Source organism: Tachypleus tridentatus, chromosome 10, assembly GCF_004210375.1.
Source record: "Tachypleus tridentatus isolate NWPU-2018 chromosome 10, ASM421037v1, whole genome shotgun sequence".
In the NCBI taxonomy this organism is placed as follows: domain Eukaryota; kingdom Metazoa; phylum Arthropoda; class Merostomata; order Xiphosura; family Limulidae; genus Tachypleus; species Tachypleus tridentatus.
The window spans coordinates 178,725,781-178,748,585 of record NC_134834.1 but is presented as its reverse complement, the minus strand read 5'-3'; the positions used below and the strand labels follow the sequence as shown (position 1 = coordinate 178,748,585).

The window sequence follows — 22,805 nt, the reverse complement described above, 5'->3', positions numbered from 1 at the left end:
TTGTTTCTATGGATCCTTCAACAACAAAATTTAAATAAAATACTGAAAAAACAGTCAATAGGTAAACAACCATGTCTTGAAGACTCTGAGCAGCAATCTTCAACATCTGTAACACCTGTATCCCATTTTCTTATATTACATTCTCTTTCGGAAAATCCTTTAGGGAAAATGTCTCCATTGTTCATTCAGAACGGACTAGAGGGGCTTGCTCGCTCTCTAAAGTCAGTAAAGAAGCTTCGATCTGGAGACATATTGGTTGAAACATCCACATCCCAACACAGTGAACTCCTCTTGAATTCAAAGGCAATTGGAAATGTACCTATTGAGGTTACCCCTCATGCTACCTTGAATTCATCACAAGGAGTTATTGTTGAGGTGGATTTTAAGAATGTCCCTGAGTCAGAGATTCTTGCTGGTCTCTCCACTCAAGGAGTTTCTGCAGTGAGGCACATCTCCACTCACATAGACAGAGTTACATTGCCAACAGATATCCTCGTTTTGACATTTACATCACCATGTGCACCTGCCACCATCAAGGCAGGTTATCTAATTTGCAGGGTATGGCTATACACTTCAAACCCTCTTCGATGTTTCCAATGTCAGAGGTTTGGCCACTCAAAGATGTCCTGTCGTGGTTCCTTGACATATGCTCGTTGTGGTGGGAAGGACCATGATGCCTATGAGTGTCACACGGACCCACATTGTGTCAACTGCAATGGTTCCCACCCCTTCACACTTTTGTTCTTGCCCAAAATGGTTGGAAGAAAAAGAGGTGCAGCATTTGAAAACGACTCATAACATTAGTTATCCTGAGGCTCAGAAATTGCTGCCTGCCACTCCATCTCGGAGATATGCTGCTGCGCTTCGTTCCACAACTACAGCGGGAGTGCAGACAGATCTCTCTGTGTCTCCAAGAGGATTGTTTTTAAAACAAATGAAAAACCTTTTGACCTCCATGGTTAAAAAGGTTGATGAATTGACTTCTACACCCATCTCCGTTCCTCCCAAACATTCCAACAAATCTCAAGATCTACATCCTTTGGTTTCAAATACAGGCATTTCTTCTGACACATCTTTTTCTCCCATCCCATGATGCAAAACAATCATTCGTTTGCATCCTCAGTCACTGGAATCTCCTTCCAACAACAAAGACCTGCTCAATCGACCCAGGGCAAGATCCATTGAGGTCGATAGACCTTCTCCTATTAAGGACAGTAAGGAAAAACGACATGGTCTTAAACAGAAGGGTTCTCCAGCCACTTTGCCTACCCGTCATTAAAAAATGGCCACCTTGATACAATGGAACTGTTGAGGCTTACGTTCCAATCTGGATGATATCAAAACACTGATTGCTTCCTACCATCCTGTATGTCTTTCCTTATAAGAAACATTTCTAAAACCTGCTGACACAGTCACCATTCGGCAATTTTCTCTGTACAGAAATGACAAACTGTGTGATGGACAAGTACATGGAGGGGTGGCACTGTTGGTTGATCAACATGTGCCCACCCTGTCTTTGTCAATCAACACACCCTTGGAGGACGTAGCCATCCGTGTTTCCTTGGGTCATACCATCACTGTTCTCTCTACCTGTCCTCTGGAGAGACATTTGATCAATCAGACCTTGATGCTCTAGTTGAACAGTTGTCATCTCCATTTCTAATCCTGGAGGACTGTAATGGACATCATCCCCTCTTGGGAAGTGCTGTTATTGATAGGAGGGGTCACTCTGTATAGTGTATGCTCTCTGATCACAATCTTTCTCTTTTTGCTACTGGTTCTTCCACTTATTTTCATGCACCTAGTCAGTCCTTTACTGCTACTGATATCTGAATTTGCTCCCCTTAACTATTTTCCCATTTTTCATGGAGGGTTGACAATAATCCACCAGGCAGTGATCATTTTCTTGTACTTTTGAGAGAGACTGGCCGTGGTTGATGCCACCCTACCTGCGTGCCCCTGTGGAATCTGGATCAGGCAGACTGGCCCACTTTCACTGCTCTCGCAGAACTTGATCCTGCTATCATGAATTGTCAGCCATTAATAGACATCTGTGTGGCAGCGGTAACTGACTGTATTGTACAAGCAGCTGATCAGTGTATTTCTAAAACTTTGACACGTTTTCCACAATATCCTTGTCTGTAGTGGAATCCTGCTTGCCACTTGGCATGGAAGGCTCAAAAACAGTCCTGGGATACTTTCCACAGATATCCCACACTTTTTAACCGCATCGCTTTTCCAATGGGCCCATGCACGTGCTAGGTGGGTAAGACGTCAAAGCCAGAAGGAATCTTGGATTAAGTTCACAACTAGCATATCTTCTACCACCAGTTCCAAGGTCATATGGGACAGGATTCGAAAGGTCAGTGGGCACTACAATTCTGTTCCTCTCTCCATATTGCTCTCTGATGGCCAAGAGGTAGCTGATGTCTGGAGCATCGCTGATACTCTAGGTGAAAGCTTTTGCCAGGTATCTAGTACTTCTGCTTGTTCCTGCACTTTCTTGGCCATCAAGACTCAGGCAGAGTGTTCACCTCTTTCCTTTCAAACCGACTGTTTTTTTTACTATAATTGTCCCTTTACACTGGTGAAACTGAAAATGGCCCTTTATCGGTCTGGCAATACATCTGTTGGACCTGATGATGTACACTATGACATGCTGCGCTATCTTTCTCCTGCTTCTCTTGATATTCTTCTAATTGTTTTTAACTGGATCTGGCAGGAGAATGGTTTTGCTGATGCCTGGTGCCATGCTATTATCTTAGCTTTCTCTAAACTTGGGAAAGATCCCAAGATTCCTTCAAACTACCGTCCAATTGCTTTGACGAGCTGTCTCTGTAAGACCTTAGAGAGGATGGTTAATGCACGTCTTGTTTGGTTCCTCGAATCAAACAACCTCCTCACGCCCACCCAGTGTGGGTTCCGACGACAGCATTCCACCATGTACCACCTAATTGTTTCAATATTCTTTGACATCGAGAAGGCTTATGACACAACATGGAGGTATGGCATTTTGCGAGATTTCCATATATATGGGTTATGTGGCCATTTACCCATGTTTATTAAAATTTTTTTAATGGACAGGAGATTCCACGTTTGTGTGGGTTCGACACTTTCTCGTTCTTTTGTACAGAACTTGAGGTCCCTCTGGGCTGTGTTTTGAGTGTCACACTTTTCAGTGTTCAAATTAATGCCATCACTGAACAACTCCCTCTCACTGTTACAAACTGGCTCTATGTTGACTACTTTCACATCTCGTGTTAGTTGTCGAACATGATATATATTGAGCGGCAACTACAAACTGCCCTCAATTGTGTACTGAAGTGGACTACGGTGAACGGATTTAATTTTTCTCTCTCTAAAACCGTTTGCATGCACCTTTGCTGCCAATGGGGTATCCACCATGATCCTGAACTTCATATCGGTGAAGTTTTGCTGCCAGTGGTTCCTGAGACCAAGTTCTTGGGGCTTATCTTTGACCGTAAGCTGATCTTTATGCCACACTTAAAGCAGCTACGGGTCAAATGCACAAGAGCACTGAACATCCTCTGTGTCCTCTCTACTGCCAGTTGGGGAGTGGATCGATGTTCTGTGTTAAAGATATATCGTGCTCTTATTCGTTCAAAACTTGACTATGGATCAATGGTCTATGGCTCTGCCAACCCTCGGCCTTAAAGATGCTGGACCCCATTCATCACTTCGACTTCGACTCTGCACTGGGGCTTTTCACACCTCCCCAGTTCAGAACTTATATGTGGAATCTCACGAATCTTCTCTGCACCTTTGCCGTTTGCAACCGTCTTTACTATATTCTTGAAAACCTCTCTCCTTACCAAAGCATCCTACTTGGGTATGTGTTTTTCTTCCTCAGGGGGCCTTACTTTTTCAAAACAGACAATCTGCCATTGCTTTGGCCTTCGCATCCAGGCACAATTGGATGAATTGGGTTTGTCCTTGGATAACATTGCAGAATCCACTGGTCAGCCCATCCCCCCATGGCTTATTACAACCCCCAAATGTGACCTTTCTTTAAGTCATCTGAAAAAGGCAGATACTCCCGATTGGAAGTACTGTTTTTTTTTGTTTACTGAACATCTTTCGAACAATCATTCCATTGCAATTTATACGGATGGTTCGAAATCAGGTAATTCTGTGGGCTCTGCCATGGTTTGTTGCAGTTTGGTGGTTGTGGGCAGAATCCCCTCTACAGCTTTTGTGTTCACTGCTGAACTGTATGCCATATCTCTTACACTGGATCATATTGAAGCTGAGCTGCACTATTTATACTAACTCCCTTAGTTCTCTGCAGGCCTTTGAATCACTTCACGTTTCCTCACACCCTGTTCTCACTGATATTCAAAACCAACTGGCCCAATTCTCATTAACATCTACTTCTATCCAGTTTTTCTGGATACCAGGCCACGTTGGTATTTGTGGGAATGCACTTGCAGACATGGCAGCTAAATCTATATGCTCTGGCACTATCACCACTGTGCCTATTCCATACATGGAGTATGGTCCTGTATTCAAGGCTCGGCTCTGGCAATCCATTTGGAGTAAGCAACGTGACAACAAACATTTTCAAATAAAACCCTATATTGGGCATTGGCTGTCTAGCTTCCGTAAGGTTCAGAAGGAGGAAGTTCTAACTAGACTACACATTGGTCACAGTTTTTTAACTCATCATTTTCTTTTATTTGGAACTGATGCACCAGTGTGTAGTTTGTGTAACACTCAAATCACTGTAAGCCACATTTTACGTTCTTGCCTTTGTTACGACTCTCAACGATGGCACTATTTTAAACATGTTCTGTCCCAGGGTTTGTCTGTAACATTTGACAGTGTTATTGATGATGGTAACACTGTCCACCTTGACAAAGTTTTAATTTTTTAATGGCAATTAATCTTTTTAACCTCATTTTAGTGTTTAATATTTATTCATTACACTTTTTTAATTGTGGTTCCCTTTTCAGTCTCAATCTCTCTAGTTCAATTTGACATTGTAAAATGGCCAGAACATTAAATAACTCGACACCAGTACTGGAAAGGCCAAGTTCAGGTGACTAATGCTGCTGTTTGAACTATCCGTTTGAACTACCCGTTAGTTGTCCTGGCGAGTTGTTATTACAATTTTGCTGCATGTCTTTTAACACTTTTATTGCTTCATCTTTTGGTACTGGCCATAATGACACATAACCCAGAATCAGGACTGGAAAGACCAACTTCAGGTGACTGACGGTGGTTCTTGTACTTACTTCTTAGTCTTCCTGGCGGGTTATGATCATTACCATTCTGCTACAGGAAGTTCTTTACAACTTTTTAGACTGGATGTCAACGTTGGTTTTGTGCTATTTTCTGTTTTTAATTGCTGTTTTGTTTCTTTTTACAAATTTTTCTACATTTACTTTACTTTTACCTTTTTACAGGACATTTGAATGATTTTTATTACGATTTTGCTACATGTCTTTTAACACTTTCTTATTTTACCTTTTGATAATGGCTGTTGTGACAACATAACCTAGAACCAGGACTGGAAAGGCAAACTTCAGGTGACTGATGGTGGTTCTTGTACTTACCTGTTTGTCTTCCTGGCAGGTTATGATCATTACCATTTTGTTAGAGAAAGTCCTTTACAACTTCTCTTACTCTGCTTTCTCTCTTAACATTGTTGACTAGGTGTCAACATTGGTTTTATGCTTTTTCTGTTTTTCAATGATGTTTTGTTTTACCTTCATTTCCTTTTATGTATTTCACTACATTTAATTTATTTTTACCTTTTTACTGGGCGTTTGGTCCAGATAGCCTAGCTGCTTTGTGCCATAAAACACTAAATCAATCAATCTCTCTCTAACTTACTCTTTGGCTGTTTCTGTTAATGCATCCATGACTTGATGTCACACACTCAGCCATTCTGAAGCTCCAGCTTCATGCATAGAAGCTATGCTGTCCTTTGTATGGCATCAGGGTTTAACTTGTGAGGTTACCATGTATCTATCTCATTCTTTGCACATTTCCCTGATGGACATTTATCAAAGGAAATGGTACACATGTCAACAACAGTGTATTATGAGGAGGTTGAAACCACTTCATCTGGAAGTGCCAACTATAATTTGTTTTTTGACCTGACTTTGTGATAAGGATTTTATGTCTTCCACAATCATATTATGCTAGGTGGCCTTATCAATTACCTTTATGTACTCTAGACAAAATTTGAATTCCCAGTGCTCTCCATTCTGCTTAATTTCTTTCTGGTTTTTCATAACAAACAACTGTTTCAGTTACCTAACTGGGTTACTAAGATGGCAGTACATGCTCTTTCTCAACATCAGTTTGAGTCCTTACTTTCAATACCATGTATCATCTTTCTGTTATGGTTAATTTTTTTATGCTGCTAGCCTGTGGATGTTACCAGTTCAGAGTTTTGAGTTGCATGCATACAGGATGTTTTATTATTCTACCTATGTCTTCCTATACCAAGGCAGATCCTTCTTACCTAAGATGCAGCCAGGGAAGAGAATTAATCCTTTTCACCTATTTATTTGACTGCAATTTCTCACCTCTATTACTGATTGTATTTCAATCACTTGCTCTGTTCACTGAGAACCTTAAAATGTTATTTTGCTTGCACTAATGACTTTAGAGATGACAGTTGACTTTTTATTCATTGAGATCTTTTATTTCCAGTTACTTTATTGGGAATGGTAAGAAAATTGATCCACATCTCTTATTCTGGGTTCTGTTTGGAGGTGAGTGGACTTCTGCAAGTCATGTTTCATCAGATTTTTCACATATGTACATCCTTAGCAGCCTGGTTGAATTCTCTTCTGGAATAAATTGCTGTGGCTGGTGTGGGGGCCTCCACCAGTACTTTTGTCTGACATTATTTGCATGATTTGGCAATATCTTTCTTTGAGAATTTGTAATTACCTCCAGTAGATTTCTTAACTACATCTGCTAGGTTATTAGAAGCTGTGGGTATCTTTATTACTAATATTTTCTCTTGTTTACTTTCCAGGCTTCCTTGCTTCATTTTTTCAAGATTCCACTCTGTGGTGGGTATTGCCCAGGCAGGTGTGCTTCATCAAATTAATTTCACACTGTCACCCCCTAATTCATTGTACTCTATATAGGTTGCAATAGGCTCTGCAGAAATGGCATGCTCCATAAAACCAATTATTCTTACTGGGTAATGGTTACTGTGTAATGCTGGACTGCAATTCATGGACTATCAGAGTAAAGCATAAGGGGAACATGCATTATTGGATTGAAGAAATTGGTGTTGGACTGTTTAAAAAAATTAAGGATCTAGCTTCACCTATTTCATTATTTCCAGAGCATTGTTCTTCAGGAATTCACAATGAGCACTACCCCTATCCTGTATGCTATTAGTAGAGCTTAGGGAGCTCTTACTACACTCAATTTCCAGTCACTGTGATGGTGAACAGAGGTTTTTTCTTCCAAGGTGTTTGGATGAATTTTCTCCATTCTTAGAGAATGGCCCTTTTACCTGACCCATGGATTTTTCTTTTTTTTCACATGTTGGTAGAAGATTCACTAGGCTACTCATACCAGTTCATGTTTTATGCTTGGCTATTGGGTAAGGTTGAGCTTTTCCCTTCTTTTTGATGAGTATTGATTAAGTACATTGTTCATGGATGAGTGTACATTCTGTTCCTGTAATTCACTTAATCCAAAGTGGTCCCATCCTTGGTACTTGGTTGAGCATAGTTTATTCCATGTCCTTCTCATAATTCCAAGGAAGGGTGGAATTTATCTTGCCCACAAGCTTAGTGAGTTAGGATGAGTGTTCATAATTCCAGTCCATATGCATTCTGTTTCCTTAGGTTGAGTCTGGCATGTTGGGATCCTGCCATTCTGAGTTTGGGATGTTGTCTTTTGGACTTCTTCAGGTTAAACAGAAAGTTTGTCCACTTCAGTGTTGCTTACATTCTTTTCATGATTCCAGTAGTTAGGAACTCATCAATCTATAGCTACAGGTTGTAGGATTCACTCACAAGTATATACATATATGTGTATGTATGTATGTGTGTGTGTGTGTGTGTGTGTGTGTGTGTGTAGTTGTCCAAATGCCGTAGCCACCAATTTGGGATTTAGGAACCATGACCCTATAATTCCCAACCCTGAGCAGTGAAACCTTGATTACTTCATTGGAATCTGTCAAGTAGTGATGATGGGATTATGTTAAGTTCCACTTACAGCACATGAATCAGGTTCTGGATGTAAATCATACCTTTTATGGATGTAGTGCAGTTTTCCTACTAAGAGTGGTAATCTTCTGTTGGCATACCAATAGTTTTTGCAGATGCATTCTGTATGGGTAATGCTACATAGATCTAAAGAGTCATTTCATTGTATTGTAACAATAATTGTATTCATTAGTTATGAAGAAACTACTTTGTTAATTAATAATTAAGCTTGCACATGAACTATTTATAAGTTTTTTTTTTATAACTATTTAACCCTCTGTGTACTGGTGGGGATCGAAGTGCTCGTATCATAATGTTTTAGAGTTGCATTCAGAGTAATTAAACAACTTTATTATCAACTTCTGTCAGTAAGCTTGTCATCAAATCTAGTTAGTGATTCAAATATTTCAATATTTACTTTATATATCACTTGACATTTGTTTGCTCTGAATTACATGTTCAACAATTATTTCTTCCCCTTTTTTGAGCTTTTAAATTTTAGTACAAATAACATTATAGGTATTGCTGAGGCAAAATTTAATAGCCTCCAGTCATCTTGATTTAGAGATTTAAGCCAAGAAGTCAAACCCAGATGCTACACCCTTCTATCACATATTGCCTTTCCAAATATCTTAATAATTTTGTCATCAGTTATAATGAATAGAAAGAGAAGAATTTACTCTACTAAATTACATATGATACTAGCTTGTTCTGTTGACAGCTTTTGAATTATTTGGCTACAGATTCAGAGTTGCTATCTCTGAATTCACCTCAAACATGGTAAGGGAATTGCTTTAATTTGCTAGTAGATTAGTTAGAAAACCAGGTAAATTATAGTAGTTACAGGACAATGTATTCTTCGTGTGTATTGTTATTTTGTGTTCTAAAATTTGGATTTGATATAAATAAATGTACTGTGAGTGAAAAAAGTACAAGATCGTCATACTAAAATTGTTGCTTTAATATGTATATTTGTTATTTATTTAACTAAGATGTAAATCTTTTTGGTTAGATATGAAAATGTAATGAAAATTTTAAAATTATTCTCAGTGAGGATTTCTTGCTAGTTGCATATGCATTATTTAATTCACTAATTTGTTTACTTTTACTTAAGCAATGTACTCACCAGGTGATTTCTTGTTATGCAGGTATAATAGTTAGTCATAGTTGAAAGAACAATATAATTGAAATGTGTAAGCTGCTGTAAACATGAGGATAAATTATTGTTAATTTTTTGCTATTACAAACTGCAGTTATTCAAGAAAAAAGGTAGTTCAGATGTGTTTTTTCCTTTTTTGTGGTAGTTATAAGGTCAGTCTAATTGACTAAGTCTGCATAGTATTTAGGTAAAGCAAATAAGAGATAAAATATAAACTTTTACTGAAAAAACTTAATAGGTTTTAGTGGTTGTGTAAGTAAAATATGAAAATTATGGTACGAAGGAAGAAATTTCTGTTATGAACATGAAAATTATTTTTGCAACAGAGGCCACTTAGGGTTTGAGTCAGACTCACTAAATTCAGAGACATTTACTAGAAATATTGTATAAATTTAGAGTTTTTGTGTACAGCCTTATTTTTAACACTCCTACGAAAAGACGTTTCTAGTCCTGATTTCTCCAAGCCCGTTCCCCTGGCTGTGGTTTTGCTAGATAGTAGATAGGGACAGTGGGAATCTTGTTAATCCATTCATTAATGGATTTAAATGGCAATTTCATTTAAATACAAAATTATTAGCCTAATATTAATAACCCTTCAAGTTGCTCTGGGGCCTATTAGGCCCCACTTTTCGTAAGAGTGTTAAGTTTACTAAAAGCTTATTGGTGTTTATGAAAGTATATAATGTTTTTAGTTATATAATTTATAGTAAACAGTAATTCTCCAACGTAGGGTTGGTTAAATTAATTGAATTTATGCACATAAGGTTAATTAGTCACTGATAATAATTAAAAGTAATGACTGTTTAACTATTTGCTTTGAAAACGTGTATTCTAAAGTGCAGTTACTGTTAGCTTCAGCTTACATAACATTTAAAGACAACAGGGGATCTGTTGGTCCATTTAGATTGTCTCCTGCTAAACTGAAGTGTATGAATACAAATATAGAACTAATAATAGACAAATTTTAAAACTTGACTGGTTGATTTAGGTTTAAATTTTTGTAGCTATAATTCTTGCTTAGTTATTTTGTTCTCAAAATAAACTTTTTGTCAGGTTTGGTAAAAACAAACACATGCTTGATAGTGTAACTTTTTTAAAAAAATTGGTAAACTTCATTTTTAATTTAAAATCTCATTTGTTTAACTTTGTAAAAAAAAAAGTAAATAATCACTTTTGTATCTGTCCACTAGAATTCAAACTGCACTGTAACTTCAATATGTGGCATGAAGCAAGAAAACAAGAAAAGAAGATAAGAGGAATTATGGTTGACTATAAGAAAAGAGCTGAAAGGAGGAGAGAATATTATGAAAAAATTGTATGTATAATTCAGAGTTGTGGAATGTACATTGGTATACAAAATACTGTTAAAATCCATAAAATATAGGGATCAGAATATTTGTTCCTGCATTTATAAGAAAGCTAACTTTGCTTGAGGATATTTATCTTTTCCGTTAGCTTTTACAATTGAGAATGTATGATCCATCTGTATTCCTTTGGTCATGGCAAATGTAAGTGAACATATTACAGGGATAAAGTAAAAAATTCATGAGGAAATAAAACTTTACATGAGAGTGTGTAATATTCTGGAACGTTTTCCTTGACTATTTAAAAATGTGAATGGTATTTTCATAGTTTTTTAAAATTATTACTTAATTTTGTTTTGTATTTCATGTGAAATATTTAGATCATAGTGATGAACTTGCACACATTGTATTTCGGTACAATGATTTCAAACATTAAGTGTCAAGTATATGTAAACCACAGAAAAAAATGGAAATGGACAGTAAAGAAAAAAGGAACACAACAGAATGGAAAAAATCTACTTTTACACTTTCAAAAGACATTATGCTGTGGATTTTTGTATGGTGGAGTATGTAGCCTACAAGACCATATTAATTCTGAGCTTGTTAGGAATAAATTGGGAAGTTTAAAGAATAAGGTACTTTTGCCAGATAATACTTCCCCGACTATTTTGAAGGAAGTTAAGGAATATGTGAACCACTTACTAGTATTTTCTGCAAATCCTTGAATAATGCCACAAGATTAGAAGTTCATTAATGTTTCAATTTTTTTGTGGGGGGTTAGTAAAAATAAGTCTTCAGTTCTATGTCTGTGATGGGAAAAGTTCGTAAAATTCTGATAAAGGATATTTTGCAAAGTCATTTCACAAAGTTTAAAATTTTGTTTGATAAAAACCATGGTTTGTTTCACTTGGGGAAATTCTTGTCTCACTAATCTTTTGACATTCTTTAAATAGTTTTCTGCATATGTAGATGGAGAGTAAGGGTGTAGATGTGGGGTATATGGATTTTTAGAAAGTATTTGACAAGGTGCCAAGTAAAAGGCTTGTTTAAAAAATGATTTCTGTAGGTGTGTGGGCTAAGTTGGCATAATGGATAGAAAAGTAGCTGGATGAAAGAAAGCAGTAGTGTTATAAAAGGATTTAGAGTATTTGGTGAGTTTGAATAAATTGCAGGTGTTTTATTTGATTGGTTTCTTAAGCCATATAAGCAGGTTGCTGTTGCTATATGTAGTAAAAACAGGATTTGACATTCTCTCTATGAAAATATTGAATACACTTCTAAAAAGGTTATAATTTAATTATATAGGTCCCTGGTTTGACCACATGTAGAAAATTTATTTTTGTGCTCCTTACCTTAAAAAGGATATTGCATTGTTCGAAAGAATTTAGAGAAGGGCTACTTGGATAATACTTGGGAATGCAACGTTGACATATGAGAATAGGTTGAGATCTCTGAAGTTTTCTCTTTTAAAAAGAAGAGTTACAGAATCTACTTGAGGTATTTCAGATTGTAAAGGGAATTGATGGTATTGATGTATCATTTTTTATTAATATTTAACTGACAAAATTAGTAGAACTAGGGGATATACATTTTGGCAAGGTAGAAGTAATCTTCAGCTGAGACAGTTTTATTTTTCTGACAGGGTGGTTGGACTCTGGTATGGGTTGCCATCGGATGTTGTGGAGGCAGTAAATTTAAGTGAGTTTAAGGGAAAGCTTGATAATTATATGAATGACAAAGCCTGACTCTGAGTTTTGTTTTAATAATTTATTTTACTGGATGAGACAGCCAAGATGGCCAAAGAGATTCCTTTTTGTCCTTAAATGTAATAGCATATTGTACTGTTAATCAGAACCAAAGTTCACAGTGAAGTATCTCAGAATTTTAGATTTGACCAGCACTGCTGAGCTATAAATTAAAGCAATCAAACTAGCAAATTACTGGACAGTATTGCAGTTTTTCTAGTGAAACCTAAAAGGATGTAGACAAAAAAAAATAAAAAATAGGCAGTACACATTTTGTAAGGAATATTTGAAAAGTTTTATTGTTGGGCATTAATACTGTGATAATGGCATTTCAGTCTCTTGTACAGCAAGAATGAGTACACAAGGTTATTATAACAGTGATTAACAAGATTGTTCCACTTGCTCATGGGCTGCAGGTTATGTTATCCTCATTAGAGCTGCATAATATACTTGAACCAAGTGTCAAATATCAGTGTAATTAATTATTTGCTAAGTCAGTTAGCACTTGAGCTAATGAGCTAGACTCACACTATCTGGTGTCTGTAGTTTTGCTATCAATGTGGACATAAATTCTGTACCCAAGTGATAATTGTAAAATAGAAATTATGCAAAGTGTAAATGTTTCTTCTTTTTCTCCTCCACATTACTCTTAATGTGTCTATGATTAACATGAACATTAGGCCTTTTTGCTACTGATGCTGCACTACAATGTAATATTTAAACCTTATTTAAATAATAAAATACTTTCTAAGTGTAGGATGGACCTCAGCAGTGATATGTTACAGACTTTGTTGAACTATATCATTCATTAAATGCTGACAAACTTTAACATTTAATTTTGCTTTCTTACCATTCTTAATGCTAATTTTAAAACAAAATACAGCCTTGTTTTTTCAAATTGTCTTGGGAGGTCTTTCTATATGTTATCTGAGAAAACTAATTTTTCTGTTATGGTATTAATCTTCTGTTACATTTCAGATGTACTGCAGGAAATGTTTTCTCTTGGCTGTATTCTTAATATTATAATTTGATGTTTTAGTACATTTTCCAGTAATCTGGAAGCTTTGAAATGATCATGTTTATAAAATTTTAAGTTTCAAATGAATTTGAAAAATTTTTCTTGTTTGACCAATGTTTTTACAGCTGTCAAAGTATTATTTTCACCAGTCTTAATAATTAAATTTTTATTTTAGAGCCAACAGATTTTTGCTGTTTGAGTTGCTTTTGTTTGATTTAACTTTTTCCCATTCTTTGGAACTATTTTGCAAATATTAGGTCACCATCTGTTTATACCTTACTGTGATATTGAACTGTGACCCATTGCTACAGCTGATGTCTTGTATTATTTTATTTTCTCCTCAGTGGTTAGAAACTTGAGCCATTCACATAAGATCACTTACATAAGTTTATTCAAGAACCATGAAATTCTCATTTGTGTGTAATTGCACTTTTAATTTTACATGTACTGATGTGAGATAAAAAAAATAATTCTTTAATTGCAAAAACCATTTCATAAGTTATACTTCAAAATTTTTGTAATAAAATGTAATCTAAATCTCAGTATCAAGAGCAAAAGTGTTTGTATGATGGAAACTATGCAATTTGTACTAGCTTGACAGTGAAGTTCAATTTATAACTTATGCTTTGCTCCTCAAAAATACCCATCTTCTACCTATGTAGGTAGAACAATTACATTCAAGAAGTAAAGCTACAAAAACCACGCATTTTGTGTGTTATTGCTTTTCTTCAAAAGTACGTGTAAAATGTTTAATAGTGTCTTATTAATATCCAGGTAAAGCAAATGCGAGATTATGTAGTAGTTTGAAAAAAAAAGCTAAACAATTTTTATCTTCTGTGATGATAAGAAAAACCCACTTGAATAGAATTATATACTTAAAAACGGCTGGTATGGGTAGAGAACCTGACGATGACTGAAGAAGGTCGAAACATTGTTCGCTCCTCTACTAGTGCTTTCTCTACCCATACCAGCTGTTTTTAAATATATAATTTTTATCTTTTATCATAATATTTTTTGTTCACTTTCCAGTGTATTTGGGTATCCATGCTTGTAATTATTGCTTAACCCTTTGACACAGGTTAAAGGTCATGTTATTGCATTTGTTTTTTATGAACCTAGGTCAGTAAGTTTGGTATCAACTTGAAAATTACAATTCAAATTTTAATATTACACATTAGTAATTATTTTAATTTAAAGTTAAATATTAAAAAAACACACCTGAATATTGATTTTTGTATGTTATGGGGTACGTTGAATGCAGCATTGGTTCGTATTAAATGTTTATGATGTTCAAATATGAAGTATATAGTTTCTTATGAGTTAGGAACTCAGATTACCAATATTGACAAGCTAGAATATAAAATAAGAACCTTCTATTTGTTTCTGTTTGCTGGGGTAGTGTTGGAGTTACTGACCTGAAAACACTGGCCATACCCACCTCTTTTCATTTTTGGAAATGCTGATGTACACCTGCTTCTGGCTGTGATGTATGAATAATCAGTTGAAAGTTCAGAATGTGACCCTAGTGGCTTTGCCAGTCTTTTTTAAATATGCAGATATGGATTTTTTTTGTATATAAGATTAAAACAGAATGATATGGCTTTAATGAGCTTGAAATGTCATGTATATTTTAGACTCAGATGTAGCTTAGTTACTAAGCTGGTTTTGTTGGAATTCTATATTGATATAGTGATGTAAGATTTTTTAAAATTTAAACATGTATGTATAAAACCTAAAAACTCTGTTTCACATCCTACACATGGAAAATATTATAAGGCTTAGCAAACTACAGAAAGTAGCAAATGAGTACAATGTTCATAGTTAGAAGAGATAATTATTTGCTATACTTCATTTACAATTCTGTGTTTTAAGAAGAATAAGTGTAGCAACTCATTTGTAAATATTAATAATGTACACATGTACATAATATACCTGTAATGTGATGAAATACTAGTCCACTGAAACACAGTCAAGACAGGTCACTTTATAAAAGCCTGTTTTGTGTTCTTGAATATGGTAATGTGTGTGCAGGTGAACCACATCATTGTAACTTCCATGATGTTAATCAGATACAACTGGAAAGGTAATATAATAAAAATAATATACACACAAATTATTTTGACCAAACAATTGTGTTTTTTTGTCGTAATTTTAATGAAAGGATAACATTTTTCTAATTGTTTATGGTGGTTACAGGTAGTTAGGGTAGAGAAAATAAAAGATAAAATATGAAGTTTTAGTGAAAAAATACATTTAAAATGTATTTAGGATTTTGTAAAGGTTACATAAATGATTTGCAATTTTGGGGATGAGTAATAGTTTTTTTAATTGTAATATGAAAGTCATTTCACTCTGACTTTTATGTACAAAATAACTTATCTTTACTAAGAGTCTGCCAAGTTTTGTGAAGATACACATATTGTATTAAAAGTTATAGTGTAAATACTTAAAATGTGTAAATGTGTTTACAAACTTGTATTTTTTACTTTGCCCATTTTAGAAGGGTTAATATACAAGATGTGAAAGTTGAAATTAGTAAGTGTATTTCTTTTTAATATTTTAGCATTTTGTATGAAAAGATTGAGTTCTGACAGACTGAATGTAAGTTTAATTATACATTTCTTTTTATTCATTTTGCAGAAATTAGATCCAGCACAGTTTTTGCAAGTTCATGGCCGACCTTGTAAAATTCATTTAGATCCAACTGTGGCCCAAGCTGCCGACAGCCCTGCCACCATGTAAGTTTACCTATTCTTCCTATTTAGAATGCCACCAATTGTTAAGAAAAAAACTAAGTTTCTATTATTATTGTATCCCTATATAATGTAGTTTATGATATTCCATATACACTTTAAATGAGAAAAACAAAATTGATAAAACAGAGTTTACACAGTTTTACAAATGTTGTGCTGTAGTTTAATATATGTACAGTTTCCAATGCAAATTTAAAAAAAATTATTTGATATTTCTAGTATTAACCTTCTTGCTAAAGGTTTGGTTAACCTGTTAACTGCCAAGTATTTCAGCTGCTACAATACAGCTATAATGCTTCTTTATTTTGTAACTTTTTTCGGGACGCCATTTTGGATCAAAGTTAGATATTATTGAGAACAAATTAATTCGTCCGTGGTACTGTGTTACCAATTGGCTTGGAAGAGTTATCTTGTCTATGGGACTGAACAGGTTAAATTGACTGAATTAATGACCTCAAATTTACTTTTTTGTTTTCATACAATAGTTTCTGATACATTTTATGTATATTTTCAAAATCTTGTAAGCTTTCAGTACTTATTAAGAGTCATTTGCAGACAAAAAAATCAGAATTGTTAATGAAGTAATTTCTCTGAAACTTTCTCCATAAATATATAGAGTCAAAGTGTTGAATTCTAACATCAGTAATTTTCATGTTGAGATTGAAAACACTTTTCTTCATCTGAAAAATCTCAAATTTTATTTGTGTAATCTGTAAAAAATTCCAAAATAAATTTCAACTGTTTTTTCCATAAAATTACTTGAAATAAAATTTCTTTACTTCAGAGAGTAGTCACTTTCCCACAAATGTCTGCAGGCAGTGAAAGGTGATATAGATGTGGGACATTGTGTACTTGAGCATCCACCTCTCACTCTTTAAATTTCAATTTCTGTATATATTGCTACTTTTTTATTTCTTATGTGAGACTGGTGAATGAAAGTTAAGACTGATAGATGGTGTATTCCCACTGTAGTGTAGGTTCTACTTCTTAAATCACCTCCAAAACCTAGGATGCTTTTTACAATCCAACATTATAGTTTGTGCCCTGGGATCTTTTCAATTTAGTGCAGTATTTTTTGTTTCAGCTTGTTTTTTAAGTTAAAACAAACTAATATATATCATATAAATAAATATATTTGTGTATTTACAGAGCTGGTCAAATATATCTGATATTTAGGGGCTACCAGTAAATAGCTTAAGCCAGTGAGCAGCAAGTGGTTCATCTTTACTTTATTATAGAGAAATTTGTGACCCAGTGTCAGTTTTGTTCAAGTTATTAATTTTATTTATTTACTGCAGAGATGTAGTGCTGACCAAAGTACATAGGCTCTCTTCCCACCATTTGTGGAGCCCTGTCATTTTTACTTCTATTTTGTACTTGTGACATATGGCACAGACTCTCTCCAGTAATAACCCCAAATTTCTTATTATAATACACAGATCAATTTCAATCAAGTAGTATTCATCCTTTCCACATACTTTTGTGCTCATTCCACTTCTATATTTTCATCCTATTTCCTTCTTTTGGTTGCTTGTGATTACTTCTGTTCTATTTTTTCTAGTTCTCTCAGCCTGTTTACTGTTTCATTTATAACATCATTCGTAGATCTTACCAGTTCACCTAAGGACTATGCCATATCAACTACAGTAACAACAGAAATTGTTCGTACCCTTGCATCCTGAGTGGTTTATTGCTCATAACTTAAACAGTATCACGAGTAGGCTAATAGAAGTATAATATATTATAATTATTATACTAATACACATCTACATAAATACTTATGTCAATTAAACAACAAATAAACTGTTTATAAACAAATAACCAAAAATTGGAGGAGCAGAAAGTGTTCATACAACTCAGAATGTGTGAATAAACTGATATTCCCATAAATATTTTCTTTAGTTTGGTGAATAAACTACATTATACCATTCCAGAACTAGACACTGGGTTCATAATTTTGGAATTTAGCCAGCAAAAAAATGTTCTTCCAGAAATTTAGCACTGTCTCCGTCATTACCTGTTTGGTCATCATGGCAAACAGGAAACAACTGTCCAGTGATTTAAAAAAACAGATTATTGTAAAATACAAGCCTTGTGTGTCTCTTTCCGGTATTGCTACACAACTTAATGTGCCAAAATCTACTGTTCAAAACACAATTGCCAAGTTTAAGCTTAGAGGATTAACTGCTAACCTCCCTTGTTCCGGATACTTCACCAAAATTCCATAGAGAACCAAGAGGAAGGTTCTCAGAGAAGTTAGTAGGAACCCTCATTTAACACATAATGACATACAGAACTGGTAAGGGAAACTGGGTTGAAGTAAGCACCTCTACAGTTACGAACATGTTATGCTCTTCTGGGTTCAAAGCATGCTGTTCTCATAGAACTCCATATTTAAAGCCTGTTCATTTAGAAGCACGATTGAGGTATGTAAGAAAGCATGTAGATAAACCCTTTATCTATTGGAAGAGAGTATTCTTTGGTTAGACGAGACTAAAATCAAGCTTTTCGGCCAGATTGATGTTTGCTATATTTTCCGTAAGAAGGGGGAACGAAATCTTCCAAGGAACACCTTCTCCTTTAATGAAACACAGAGGTGGCTCGATCATACTATGGGTTTCCTTCAGTTCTTCTGAATCGTGAAAAAAGAAGAGTACATTGATATATTAGGCACTTACATCAAGAATGATGCTCTGAACTTGAGGCTTGGGCGTCATTGGATCTTCCAGCACAACAATGACCCTAAGTACACATTGAACTTGAGGCTATTGCTGTCACCTGATTAATTGCCATTGACCAGGTCATCAGCCATCCAAAAAAACTTCAAGAGTTGGAGGCCTTCTGTAAAGAAGAATGGAAGAAAATAACAGCCAGTACTGTCAAACGCACAACAACGACCCTAAGTACACATTGAAATAGTAGTGTAGTGTACAAATAGGTTTGTAGTGTAGAAAGTTCTAGGATCTTTATAAATGTGCGTATGAAATGTGATAAGAAGTTACTTAAAAGGAAAAAAAAAAGAGATAGGCTGGTTAATTGTTAATTTAGTTGTAAAGTGTGTATTTTGGTTAATTTTAGTATGTGATAATCACAAATTGTAATAACAGAATGTAGAATAATTTTTGTCAAATGGGTCCTAATATAATTGAACCAACCTGTGTGGACTTTTGATGTAAAAGAGAATTATTTTAAGTTCTGGATTTGACTGTGGTAATCAACTGTGTAATGAACATTTGTATATATGTTTGATTTGTTTTATTTTATTATTTTAAAACAAGCGGAATGTGTGCCATTTGTTTATAATTGAAATTTCTTGTCAAGAAGTTGCAGATACATATTGTGAAGAATCTTCGCCATATTAAAACCGGACTTTTAAGTATTATTGCTTCATACACCCTCTTTCTCAAATGCTGATATGGTTGTGGAAGCTCCAAGTAGTGCTTGGTTAACTAAAATTATTGTTTTGTTTTAATGTTGCTAAAACAAAGCCATTATGCAAGGTGTTGATTTGATTATTCCAGTTGCTATTTAAGCTGTGTTTTGTATCTCCTGTATCACTTTTCATTATTGACTTTGTTGTTGATGCACGAAGTTAGATTTTATACACCATTCTGATGTTGCTCTCATCAGGTTTATGAGGTTCCTTTGCTGCTCTTTCTGGGCTGCAGAATATTTGAGAAATATTGAAGACTCTTCACTGATTCTCTCTCAGTTGATCAGTATGTCACAACATCACAATAATCAGAAAAATGATAGTTCTTTGGACTTTTCTGTTTGCATATGTTAGCATGAAGAGTGAAGGTCGTCTGTATGTGATGTAATGAATTTCCAATGCCCATCTAGTTGAATGTGAATTTGTTTTTCTCTGTAGTGTAATGGCAGAAGCTATTGTTTTTTCCTAGCTTCTAGCAGACCCTCCTGTTTTCATTACTGTGAGTGAAAGAGGTGCTTGCAATTATGTCATCATGCTATCTATATAGTTTCAGCCCAGGATTCCAATCTGTTGCACATTTTGTGTACATTAGGTACGACAGGACTTGTCAGGGATTCTTCTAGCAGGTTGGAACAATTGGTTTAAACAGATTTAGACTTCTGTTTGCAAAATCTCAACTTTATACACCTGATTTGCAGCATAACCAACATACATCATTTTAGACTGTCTGAGGCACCCAGAGTCTTCAGTTTTGTTGGTATTTGCAAGGTCAAACAAAACCCAACTGTGCAGTGTTCTGATGTCTGTATACACTGGTGAGTGCTATGTTTGACTGTTCAACATTTGAGATTTTGGATTCATTTGGTCTTGCTCCTCACATCTTGGTAGGAAGACAATCTCTCTTCTTTAGTTATATTTTGTGCAAGTCTTTTTTCTTATTTTCTTTTCCATGAGCTTTATTCATAAATATGATATTACTGTTAGTCTATATTTCTTTGTTGTGTAATAGTCTTTGAAGGGTTTGGGCAGCACTTCCATTAAGCAGTTACTGAGGTTCTTCTTTCTTTTCTTTCTATCATTGAAAACTTATCTTTTTAGTTAACTTTGTTTTCATTTCTCTAAAGAGTTTTGGAATATCTTTCACTGTCTGAGCCTGGCACAGAAGCCATCTTTGTTATTTAAAACTTTATTTCCAGTACATCCAGTGTTACTGGTGCTTTATGTTGAATTTTATTTTTGGCTTCTTGAGACTCCCATGTCACAGAGTCTTGCCTCTTCTTGAAGTGGATTGATATACCTCTATAAGGTTTTACATTTTTCTTCATCACATTTGAGATATTTACCGTTTTGTCCATAGGTCTTACCACAAGTGAACTTGATACACTTTTCATAACTTTTGCCAGTTTCCATAACAGTTTTTTTTTTTTCAATAAAATCTAGTGGGCCATATTACTGACAAAAATAGTCCCATGTTGCTTGCCTAATTTTCTATGTTTTCTTCGAGTTCTGAGGCAGTTTCATTGGATTCTGTTTTCTTTTGCTTGATATCACGGTATGTTCATTACTGCTTAAATATTCTCTTTCTAAACTTGCTCCACTTCTTATGATGCCCATTTAAATTTAGTGTGATTATCACATTTATTTGTCTAACTCTTCATTCTTTTTTGACTATCATCAATGCTTGTGGAGTATCTTGTATGCTTGCTGAAAGGTCAATATAATAACAATAATAAATGTTATGAGATTTAAGATATTTAGTTTAAACATTTATGTTTCTTTTTTATAATATGTTATCATTCTAGAGCAAAAAAAGACAATTTATATTAATTTTCTAATTTTATACAGTAATTATGATATCAGTCAAATTGACCAAACCGATACAAAGATTCATTTGTGGAAACAACAAAATATAAAGTTCTTTCTTAAGAAACATTTTATAAAACTATCTGGATATTATAAAGTTTTCACTTACAAAATAGGAAAGTTTTTGATGTATAAAAGTATTTTTAATCTTAAAATTAAAATTACTTTGCATGTGTATGTAAGCCTTGTAACATTTACTGAACATAAACTTGCTAATTTAAAAGTTAGTGTGTAAATTATAACAAGCACAAAATGGTTGAGGTATATCCTAGGTACCAAGCCTGTACTGAAAAGGTCAGTGGAATATATGCATCCTTATTCCAATGAAATATTGTAATTTTATATTTCAACTAGATATTGTGTGATTTTTACTGTTTTTTAACACCATTATGAAAAATGTTTTCTCCCGTGTAAAAATTTGCTTATATGCTTCAGTAGTTTGTAATGTTATTTTGACACCATATTTTATTAAAGTATTTCTTTAAAATATCCTGGAATTTTTCCTACAATTTTCCTTTGACCTCATACAAACATTTTAACCAAAGATACAGGAAGGTGGTTTTCTACTCTACTAGAAGCAGTTAATAACACTCACGGAAAGTACTTTTGATTTTGTTTTCAGATTCAACGTTTAAGTAACTGTCAAGTCTTTTGGGAATTTAAATACTTCATACTAAATATTTTTGACTGCATCTAGCAGTATTTCTGAAACCTGTTAAAGACCCTTCATAATGGGAATTTTAATTTTGTTCTGGGTTTTATGATTGTATATTTCCAAGTCATTTAGAAAGCAGAGTACAACAGTCAATGTCACTGTCTTTTTGCTATAGTTATTCTTAGAACCAGTTTGTGACATTCACATTGAGTAATTGATTTTGCTTTTATAGACAGTGTACACTTGTACTCAATTTGGTCATAATGCTGGGGTAAATTACCAGTGGTCCTTCTGGTTTTTCCTTAGACTGGACTCAGGTTTTTGTATAAAATGAAACCTTAAATTTTTATGCATACCTTGAGGAGTTTGAAAATTCGACTTTGAAGTTAAAAATCTAAACAGAAGTTGATATTGCTCTGTGTACTGGTATATCTAAATAAAATTGTGATTAATTTATTAAATATCAAGTTTATTTACTCATTCACCAAAAGTAAGTGATTGTTTTGTTACTGTTATGAAACTGTAAATTTGATAATGAACCTATGAGAAAATATAAGTGTTCATGATAGTTACAGTAATTTTGATTCTTCTGAGATATGAGAGACTGTTGTTTTTTATTTAATAATGATTGTTTTGAGTTAAAGCAGCGTGAGAAATAAATTTTAATT

At 34.5% G+C, this 22,805-nt stretch overlaps 1 protein-coding gene across 3 annotated transcripts in view; it reads left to right on the top strand.

Annotated features, from left to right (window-relative positions):
- LOC143231027 (uncharacterized) overlaps positions 1-22,805 on the top strand; it is a 79,390-nt gene that overhangs the window by 5,686 nt on the left and 50,899 nt on the right. For 2 of the 3 annotated variants that reach the window (XM_076465498.1, XM_076465499.1), the window contains exons 2-3: positions 10,557-10,681; positions 16,074-16,171. In XM_076465498.1, the coding sequence (XP_076321613.1) occupies positions 10,583-10,681; positions 16,074-16,171 (197 nt within the window). In that variant the 5' untranslated portion in view covers positions 10,557-10,582. Of the gene's footprint in view, positions 1-8,955; positions 8,988-10,556; positions 10,682-16,073; positions 16,172-22,805 lie in introns of those variants that run through there. The other variant, XM_076465500.1, reaches the window with a different exon arrangement.